This window comes from Abramis brama, assembly GCF_963993115.1.
Source record: "Abramis brama genome assembly, chromosome: 6".
Lineage (NCBI taxonomy): Eukaryota > Metazoa > Chordata > Actinopteri > Cypriniformes > Leuciscidae > Abramis > Abramis brama.
Window position 1 is genome coordinate 19,958,749 of NC_139968.1, and position 11,060 is coordinate 19,969,808.

Genomic DNA, 11,060 nt, shown 5'->3' on the forward strand with positions numbered 1-11,060 from the left:
TGTCTGCACACACCTGCTGGACACCAAAGTGCTCTCCCCGCCGGTGGGTGACCTGTGTTTTTTTTTACAACTCGACTGATTAATGTTTTGGAGCAGTATGATGATGTAGTTCCATTTCTTTTTGCAGGCGGGCAGTGAGCAAGATGAAGAAGAGGAAGAAGAGGAGCGAGGAAAGAATGGAAAAGAGCTGGGCATCCGGCTGCGTGCCCGTGAGTACTTGGAGTTCTTCCAGAGGGGGGCGCATTGGGGTAGCAGCTGCAGCACGCCAGAGCTCAGGGACCTTCCCGCACACCTGCACTTTAGCCAACGCAATGGCGCTGACAGCAATGGCACGCCCATCGGCCTTGCTGACTACTACTCCCCGCTGGCCCAGGCCCTATCACAGCCGCCTCGTGACCCTGAAGGTGATAACGTGGATGAGGAGTGCCAGGATGGAGCTTCAGCTCTGGCTCGAGGGAAAGGTGCAGAGGCCCTGATACCCTTTTATGCTCCCACTCAGAATGGACATTACTACCTCCGTCAGGCAGAGCTTAAATCAGAGAGGGAGGTGGAGGTGACAGGTGAGCGGGAGCACGAACAAGGCCCTGCTAGTGCTTTGCTACAACAGATGATGGACTCCTTGGAGCAGAAAAGGGAACAGGCCACGACAGGTGGTGGGGGTGAGGAGGATGGGCCTGATGGCGAAGAGCAAGATGTGGAATTTTACTTGAAGTACTTTAATAGTGCACCGCACGAGGAGGCCACCACTCCCTCCATGTCTCCAAGTCTGCTACCACTGTGGTCAGTGAGGGGCAACGGAGGTGGAAACCAAGCGACTGGAGGGGGTAACAGTGGTGAAAGGAAGATGCGCTCTAAAGCCTTCCAGAAGTGCCCCATCTGTTCCAAGGTCATCCAAGGTGCAGGCAAGCTTCCACGCCACATTCGTACACACACAGGAGAAAAGCCCTATGAATGCACCATCTGCAAAGTGCGATTTACCAGGTTTGACATTTTTGCTATTTTTGTCAGTTTGTTTTTTATTCTTATGGAAAATTGAGCTTGGTTTGTATTTTTTCATACACTTTAGCATATTGTGTGCTATCAAATTTAAATGGTAAGGTATTCAGTACACTAACACAGTCAGCCATAAAGTTGTGTTTTATGTTGACAGAAAGGTTGCATGACAAAGTCCTGGAATTTTAACAAGGGGGTCCAATAAAAGTGGGTTGTGGTAGCACAACCTGGTCTACTGTTATCAGGGATGAGGCCGTTATAAAACTCTCCATGCCGATATTGAAAGGGATTACAGCACGGTCTATCTACGCCAGTGAGTCAGCTGAACTTGTGACCCTGGGTGTTATTTTGATTATTGCCCCTGGCATATACAGCCCCTCTTTCAGACAAAGGCTGATGAAAAATATAGTGTGCTACAAGACTGAATCTCATTTAGAAAGCTGCTAGCATGGCTTACCCTGCACTTAAGGGCATCACCTCTTCCATGAAACCATCACCTTAATGAATTAATCAGAAGACACGCATTGGAAATAGACACTGCACCAAAAATAACCAGTACCTTATTTGCGTAGGGATGGATCTAAGTTTGCCACCTAAATACTACCACCTATTGGGAAGGGGTACTGTAATCTTAATCCCGTTTTATCAGGGTTAAGAGTGCACTTCACTCACACTGCAATAAATCAATCCTAACTTCTAAATAATTCATCTGTCTGTGCCCCACTCTGTTGCACTGTGCGTATGTGTGTGAACGTGTTTCCTCACAAGCATGTATGTATATATTACCCACATTATGGAGAATGTATGTGAAAAGTGAAGGAAAGGTGAGAAATTATGAGTGAGAGAATCTCCAGATACATTAAAACGTCTAAATACACAAGCAGGCATCAGTGTGTGCACATGTCTGTGTTTACATACTCGGGTGTGTGTCTGTCCATGGAAGAGCGTGAGCGCGTTTGTGTGTTCGGTAAGCCTCCAATGTTCTGGATGGGTCAACTACCCTAGTTTGTTTAGCTGTACTCTGCCCTGGTCACAAGCTTAGGGGAAGGGACAGAGAGGGGTAAGCTGAGAGCAGAGTCTTACAACAGAAGGCTTTGTATTTGACACCACACTATAGCTTCCTTATTGGTGCAAAACAATATACTTTGACAGTATGTTGTCTATTGTTAAAAAGAACCTACTCTTTAGTCATTGGGACCAGTTTGCTTCGGGTGGGGTGTCAAGTCAGAAATGCTTAAAAGATGACCAAGAAGAAAACGTTTTGCTTGGATTCATATTTTAAAAATATAAAACTTTCCAACAATAATATATTTTATATAGTTTTTATTGTGCTTTTACACTTGAGGAAAGACATTAAAGGTTAAACCACATTCTTCCAAACCTGTTTCTCAACTCAGCACACCTTTTCAGTCTAACATTGTTTTTTTCCCGTAAACTAAAAGCGTTCCTCAGCTGAACTCAGCCTTTGAAGATTTCAGATTTTGCTTGTAAAACAAGCAATTGTGCTCTTTAACACATTCACCATTTTGAAATGGCTCTTTTGGGAAACTCAGGGCCCACTATGACTCTGATCTGAACATTGAGCCCTTCAGTGCCTCTTTGGCCTAAAAAGAAATTATGGCGATAAAGCTGTGAGCTTTATGGCTCTTTTCCTCATATGACCTTGGGTGCCTTCAGCACAAAAGAATGATAAATAAACTTGACTTTACTCTTGAGAGTGAAGATAAGGAGGTCAGACTCTTTTTGAGGATATATGTTGTCTTTGATGTTGTAAACAAACAGATTTATATATTTACCTCCTTAGATGTTTGCTTTTATGTAGTTTGTAATATATGTGTGCCTATTTGACTTTTCTAATGATCTATGTGGCTAACCTTACCGGTGTGTCTTGTCATCAAGTTGTAGTTAGTGACTCACCCCAATATCATCAATGGTTTTTCTGGGACATCAAGTCATGTGGGAGTGGGCATTTTAAGGACATTAAAGGCATTAAAGCGTATTGTATATCATGGTATTGTTTTGTTAATTTTCTAACCTTAAATTGCTGTTGAGTCTGTTATTGTTAATTTGCTTAATACACACAAACCCATGGGTAGTGGCTCATTTGAAGTTTTTGTATGGTCTTTTCCAGGCAGGACAAGCTAAAGGTTCACATGCGCAAGCATACAGGAGAGAAGCCTTACCTGTGTACTCAGTGTGGCGCCGCCTTTGCCCACAACTACGACCTGAAGAATCACATGCGTGTGCATACAGGCTTGCGCCCCTACCAGTGCTCCAGCTGTTTTAAAACCTTTGTGCGCTCAGACCACCTCCACCGTCACCTCAAGAAGGACGGCTGCAACGGCATCCCTTCCCGTCGAGGCCGCAAGCCACGCATACGAGATTCTGAGCTCCTAGATGGTCCTTTGGAACTTCAAGGCCCAGACGCAGACATCGATAGAGGTCGACGGCATCCGGACAGGGGCACAGGAACATCAGTCATGGAGGAAAATCACGGTAGTCACACGCACAGCCCGGTTGCCGATGGGGAAGGTAGTGAAGATTTGACCTCGGGACAAAGGGACTCTGCGACTACGTGAATCCGTGTCTTTGTCAGAGAGGGCTTTACTCAAAAATGAGAGGAAGAATGAAAAAAAATTAAGAAACTTTAAACTACATGGTCCTCTAAAAAAACAAAAAACAAATCAGGGTGTCACAAATCTAATCTTCTGGTTTCTTTTTCCTCCTTTTTTTTTAGCTTCTGCATTCCGCATAGAGACTTAACCACCAAGTTACTGGTCTATTGGAAGAGCGAAGAGCACTTCAAATCACTCACCCATGCTGTCACCATCTTTCTGGGTCTTTTTGTTGGTGTTTTTGTAACATAATGGCATAGCCATGTGAGTACGAGAAAAAGCTACTATGCAGTTTAAACAAGTTCCTCATCTCTGGGTTGCATCAACAGGGCCTTGTCTTAAAAAGTAAGGTGTCAAACACCGGGCTGACTGCTGCTTCAACAGGTTAGCTATGAATGGTCTAAGATGTGATCAAGGCAACCAATAGATCTCTTTTTCTAATGCAATGAGCAACATGTACATACACTATAAAAAAATTATATTGTCTCAGATTGCAATATATGCAATATTCTGATGCAGCACCTTTTTTCTAAATGTTCCAGAAAAAATCGGACAGGGGTTTGATTTAAAGTGTTACTTTCTCTATAAAAGATGTGTGTTTTTTTTTAATAGGTTATCTTTTCATGGTTTAACAGGTTATCTTTTTGAGTTGAATACACATGGGGAGATCTCATTAATTTGTTTCTGGCAGGGAGAGGGTAAGACAAGGGATGAGGTCCTGTGTTTCTAAAGCACTACCTTCATCTGATCGCCACTGGGCACAATCATGTTAAATCTTACCTCTCACAGGCCTGCTTTTCCTTTTTGGCTGTCTTATTTGCATTATATTCTTTCTTATTTTTGGGATTGTCTTAATATTTTGTCATTTGATTTCTTTTTGACCTTTGAGTTGACTATTTTGGGTACTTGACACTTTACATTTGTATACGTGTGTGTATATATTAGGTTGTAATCTTATGAGACCCTTTACAAGAGGGATATTGCAGATAAGATAGGGTTACATCTTTCTTAAGCTTCACTCCAGGTTTCTCACTGCGTTAAGTTTGCAGGGGGGAATATGCTGTTTGATGTTGTAGAGCATTATAATTGAGAAACCCATTTTTTTCCTAAGCTGCACTTAATGGAACCCAGAAGTTTCTGCCCAAAGTATGAATTGTGATAAATGTGCTTCATTTTGAGTCTTTCTGCAGGAGAGTGAAACTGTACGCAAACGATTGAGTGAGGGCACCACTGTTATGCAAATGGCTAGTGGACAACTTAAGCAGGGAATCTTTTATTTGTTTGTTTGTTTCAGCGACAGAAGGAGAGATAAAGAGTCGAGCACCTTTTTTATGCATTTGCACAGCTTTACTAAAGATATCCAACAGAGATAGAGAAATACCTATTTAAGGAGGCAGTTTGGGTTAGGGAGATACAAAGTGCTTATTCAATTTCTTTGCCCAAGGGACCACAGAAAAAAAAAAAAAAAACTGAAACAACCTGAGCGATAAGGTGAGCAATAAATTAATGTCCAAGTCCAAATAAGCACACAACTGTAGCCGAGTAAGAGGGAGGGTCCAGTTTTTATTATTTGAAACGTGAACATTATCAATTAATGCAATGTATATAGTTAAAAAATTAGAGCAATTAAGACTTTTTCATAATGCAAGTGATTGGCCGAAGTTTTGAAAGAAAGTGTCCTAAAACTGAGACCTTTATTTGAAAGTAATATGTGCTTGCTTGCGTTGGTGAGATTGGGTGCAGCACCGTCCTATGGCCACATCAGAGCAGGATGACTCATTGAGAGGGACCTAGAGCGTCAGCAGGCACTTTGTGGGCACGTTGAGACGGGCTCCCCCCAAAATCCAGCAGAGTGGGTTATTTGGTTGAGTTAGGCCTTTCGTTTAAATAAGGCATGTATGAGGACAAGACTTGACTAAGGCGCAGCCTTTTATAGATGATGAAGTGGCAGATTTGAAAGAAACTTTCCAGGAGCATGCATCCTAAAAGCAGTTTGTGATCCTTGCTATATCTTTCAAGTGGATCTCATTGTATACAATGCCTGTGGTTACAGCCATGGATGCACAGTTTTGCTCTGGTGTGAATTAGAGGATATAATTTTGTGGCATCATTCCTTCTGCAGTGCTGTACCATGTTTATCTGCCTTTTGCACCTTAATAAGAATCAAGATTTGAATGCACTTTGTTACTGAGAAGGGCACTTTTTAGTCAAAAGAAACGGGTACTTTCAAACAAAAGAGCAAATGCGCTAAAAATAAAAAGGCCCATCCAAGTTTGGCTTGGCTTTTAAAAAAATTTATAATAGTAATTATAATTATTTTGGCTTGTACGTATGTGTTGCCACCAAGCTGCCAAAAAGTGCACAGTCACTCAAGAGAAAGGACGGTGATTTCGTGTTGAAATTTTTGATTGATATGACGTTAACAGAAAAGAGTAACAGGATAATAAAGGATATATATGTATATATATATATCTATATAAAGGACATGAGTATATATGATTAATTGCACTTGAAGTTAATTAAAAAGTTCTCTATTTTGTCTTAATACAGAGGAGTGTAAAGATGTGGCAGCATCTGCAGGGATTTATGACGATGATCTATAACTACATACTCCATTTAAACCATTTAGTTTCTGTCAATGCATTGCAATATGCTAAATTACGCTGGTCAAGTGTCGTGTTCACTTTAAATTTGTTGTTGAAGGCCACACCCTAAGCATCACACTACTGTAAGTTACGAAGTACGTTTTTGTGTGACTGGCCGCCATGGCAGAATTAATCCTTCTGGAAATTCCAGTGTGTGAGCTTGTTTTCACACCCCAAAACACCCAGTTAATAATACATCACATGCCTGTAAGGCTTTGTGTGGTAACACATTGACCTAGACCATCTCTTATCAACTGTTTCACTCATTGCTTGTGATCCTCCAATATGAAGTTCACAGTAGCTTTTAGATTTGTTTTCGGGATTTTTTTGTACCTATGCCACCACCCAAATCTATCCTCCCTCGTTGCAGAAGTTGGAGTGGAATTGTTGTGGAAAAGGCCTACTTGAGTTCCCTTTCTGTCTATTTTTTTTCTGTGATTATTGAGTGTGAGAATTTAAAACTTGCTATGCTTCTTTTTTTTTTATTGTAAAATGTGTTGCGGCTTGTTTGTATTTCTAGCGAAGATAATGTTAGTTGTGTTTGTGGGGTTTAGGGTTAAATGGATGGTTAGGTGGGTGGGAGGGGAAGGGAGGTACAAAGCCTGATAGCACTGGAAATGGTGCTTTAGCTGAGAAAGAGTTTTTGCACTAAAAGTCACTCATGTCCTTGTCCTTGGAGGAGGAGGACTGGGGAACCGGCAAAAGGCAAGGCCTTTGAGTTTCTGAGAATACACAGTCTGTTTAATCTCCACTTCCCTGTGCTTGCATCTGCAATTAACTCTTTGTAAACCAAAGTAGGGAAAGACTAGGATGACAATTCTTAAGACGATTCTTAGCCATTAAAAGAGGTGAATCTTACATAAACATGTGTAAACAAAACCATTTCCTAGATGACTGTAGGTCAAGAGTCCAAAGCAACTCCAACAGAAATAAGCAGCTTGAGGAAAGACACAGTATTCATGGAATGGCTTATTTCCAATGGTTAACAGGATCAAACCCTAAGCATCTGTGTCTACGTAGCAGTTTGGTGGAGTTATTAGAGGTCTTTGTGAGTTCACACAGACTCATTGGCTTGATCTGGAGGGGGGCGTAAAGCCTTGTTCAGAGGGTCCTAAAGGAGTCAGGGGCAGTGTATTGAATCTTGACAAGTGGAGAAGGATTGCAGAGAGAATGTGCCTTAACTTAAAAGAAGATTGGGAGGATTCTTCAAAAGATGGCTTCCATTCCAGCTTCCTAAACGATTCTTGAATACTTGTCGGTTGACATCAATGTTTTATTGTGGACATTTCTAAGAACCAAAAGGTTGTTTGTCCAGAGATTGTCTAATACACCTCAACTTGTAAATACAACTAGTTAAAATTGTCTCCTGGGAAAAAGTTGATTGCAGTGAGGAGATTGTCATCTTTACTTCCATTTAGCGCTGTTTATTGCTTCTCCCCCAATCGTGACTCCACTGACAGACACTACAGTGAGAAACTGTAAAAAAACAACACACATTTCCATGACTTTAGAAGCACTATGTAATATCCAAATCTTTATCTATTTTGTGTCTTTATCGGTTTAATTTATTGGACAGGATGTCAAAAAAGCATTAAAGATTACAATGACAGTGATAACCGTAATAATCATGGAGGATAATCTTATTACAATTTTAGATGTTCTGGCTGGGTCAAAGCACAACTAGCTGAGGATGACATAATGTATGGCTTGATTTGCACAGTTGTTCTCACCTGATCCACTGCTGTTTGATGCCCAGAGGAGAGGGCGCGTTGCACAAGGAGCGGCTCATGGGCGGTGGGTACTAGTTTGCACAGATTGGGGAGGGTGGGTAGCATTTTTGTGCAGGTCGGGCAGGGGAACTGTGTCTTATAAGGGGGCTTTGGAGAGCCTTGTCAGGTATTGCTGTGCCATTCTGTGTACCTAAGGAATTTATAGCCATCTACGTCTTTGACTGCCTCAGCTGGTTATGTTTTACTGATCAAGGAGATGTTCTGGAGAGCAGATGTCAGAGGTTGTGGTGGGAGGTGGGGGTTTTGGGATTATGGGCCATTGTCTATGCTTCTCAGGTTAAATAAATACAGCAGTCCATTTTGTTCGGTTTAAGCTCAAATTTTGCCTTCTGTGTAATCAAAGCTTTATCGTACTGAAAGTACACCAACCGAATATATATTATGAGTTTTGAAGATGATATCGAAAAGCCAACTACCCATGTGACCACAACACCCTCATTTTTGTTTTGCCTAATAACTGTACGTTCTTTTCTAGTGTAGAAAAACAATGGCAAAAAGTCAGATTTTTTTTTTGCACACGTCCTAATATTCTAGAACGGTGTATTGTCTCTGAATAAGGCCAAGACAGCAGGGAATTTTGGGATGGAGACATCAAATCTGAGGTCTTCAACAAGTCAAGGATGCATTCCATAAGTTTCTCTTAAAAGTTGTTCGAACGAACAGATGCAGGTAAATGGAAAAGAGGTGGTTCTTAAGTCTTAAATGACTTTCTTAAAAGTCTGTTTCTCTGTTCCTCTACCCAGAATGTGCAGGGAAAAGGAGCGTGTTGGGCTTCACAAAGCCATCAAGATGATAGCAGTTCTGTGATTGTAACAAAAAAGCACTTTGCAAAAGGCCATCCAGAATATTGTGTGCTGTCTCCTTTGATTATTACTGTTGTTGTTATTGTTATTTTTTCCATCTTGTTGATGCGCTTTTTTTTTTATCTCATTGTGGATGTAATGATTTATTTAAATGCAAAAACTACATGAAAAGAAAAGAAACTTGAATATGCGATATATTTGGGTTGAAGTCCATTTGAACTGCCGCCCCGTACCACACACACATCTCTGGAGATACACACAAAACAAAGAATGGCATATGTTCAAGTTGTTGTACATGTTTTCTTTTAACAGTTTTGCACCTATGAACTCAACTCATCACAAAGGACTTTACGTTTAGGACATTTCTTCCTGGGTTTCCATTGTTCTGCAAGATGCTTCATAGACAAATACAGAATTTATAAGATAATAGATGTAGATTATTGGTATTGTTGGGGCGTAACTATCCCCGACAATGTCCATTAAAAGGCTGCAAATACTCAACTTGCAATCCACCCTGTCCTAGGCAGTCAGGTTTGGACCATTATACTTATACATTATACATAAACTTTCCTGCATATGGAAAACATGTGATATTTCTTTATTGCATTCCTTCTATGTTGTTAGATGGTAAAATATATTTTCCACAATGTTTTTGCATAAAGTTTAAGAGTTTATAAGGGACTCCTATACTATATTCCAAGCTAACATCTCTTGTAATGTTTTGCATTTCTCGTATCAAATCTGTACGCGTAATTCATCATGTGGGTAATCATCTGAACGGACGCAAGCTCTGCACAGAAAACAATAATTAATTTTCATGCTTTGGGGGCACTTTTTAACACTTATGTTGACTTTGGGGCGGCAGAAAATTCCCAGTGTCTCAGGCTTGGACAGCAGAAACCCTTTTTTTTATTTTTGTTAATTCAAGTCCTGTTCCTTTCCATTGTCTGTCAGTGTGTGTTGAAGCTATTGAGATGTACAGGAGAATTTTGGGAGAATTTGCACTTTTGGCGGTGAAAAGAATTTGTATTGTATATGAGACCACTAAATCTACATCGTCTAAATCAAACAATTCCATGTTGTTTTCCTTTTTCATTTTATTCAATTTTTTTTCTTTTGTTTTATTTTTACAAAATATATCCAAAAATGTCTGACGTTTAAGAAATAAGACATTTCTATTAAAAACAGAATGTTTACGATCTCCCTGTCTTTGTGTATGCTATAATTTTAAAAAATTACAAGTGTGTAATACAGGCATGTCTGTATCTATTAATATGTATATGAATGAAATGAAAAGAAAGCTGTTTTAATTCCGCTGGGGAAAAAAAACAACTTCTTAAAACCTGCTGATTTAAGATGGTCTCCCAAGCTGGGGTTTAGCAAGGAGGCTAGCTGAAAAGTGCCCAAAACCCCTCTAAAACCAGCCAACAGACCAGCCTTAAAAGGCTCAGAGATCAGCTTAGGTTGAAGATTTTTTGTTGTTGTTTTTTTCCACCAGGAAATGTAAGGTGTTTGCACTTTCAGAGTAAACTAAATTGTACTTATCTTTTTCCTTTTATCTAGAATGTTTACATATGCACCAGTGGCCTTGATCTTAATACTGACACCTATCGGCGTGGATGTAGCACTACACAAAATTTCAGTTTTCTGTTTATGCAGAGTAAAAACTTTCTTTTCACATGAGCCTCCATCATTTGAAACATTTTCCAGACATGTTTTTCACAGAGCATAGTTTCTCACTAGAACTGGGTAACTTGTTTATAGAACTCAAAATACTGTACAAAAGAAATATATCACACTTGCAAACGAGCTGTTGTAATGAATACAGTGTGGCTACTGCCGAACCATGTAAGCTGGTAGCTGGATTAAAGTTGGCATTGACTGGTAGACCATCTTGGTCCAGCAACGTATGAGCTAATCCAACAAGCTTAAGATGTCAGGCTAGTTTTTAAAAGATGGTAGCTGGTCAACCAGCTAATAACCACTTAATTATCAACTCAGACCAGATAATGCTAGCGCCAAAATACAGCTACCAGTTTAAGACTGTCTCTAACATGACTTGTGTGACAGCTATTAATTATTTCTAACCTTTTAGTCAGTTGAATGGGCCTGCATGCTTACAAAAAAAAATAAAAAATCATCAAAACTGAATTAGTGAGCGCATGCTACCTTAAACTAATTAACGGTCAGTTCGCGCCAATTAAGGCAGAGGTA

At 40.3% G+C, this 11,060-nt stretch overlaps 1 protein-coding gene across 5 annotated transcripts in view; it reads left to right on the forward strand.

Moving 5' to 3' along the window:
* Positions 1-10,045, forward strand: part of zbtb7a (zinc finger and BTB domain containing 7a) — a 19,805-nt gene extending 9,760 nt beyond the window's left edge. For all 5 annotated transcript variants that reach the window (XM_084116366.1, XM_084116367.1, XM_084116365.1 and 2 more), the window contains 3 exons: positions 1-43; positions 128-981; positions 3,125-10,045. The exon at positions 1-43 is cut by the window's left edge and continues 494 nt beyond it. In XM_084116366.1, coding sequence (XP_083972492.1) covers positions 1-43; positions 128-981; positions 3,125-3,572 — 1,345 coding nt within the window. In that variant the 3' untranslated portion in view covers positions 3,573-10,045. The remainder of the gene's footprint in view (positions 44-127; positions 982-3,124) is intronic.
* Positions 10,046-11,060: the final 1,015 nt, after the last annotated feature.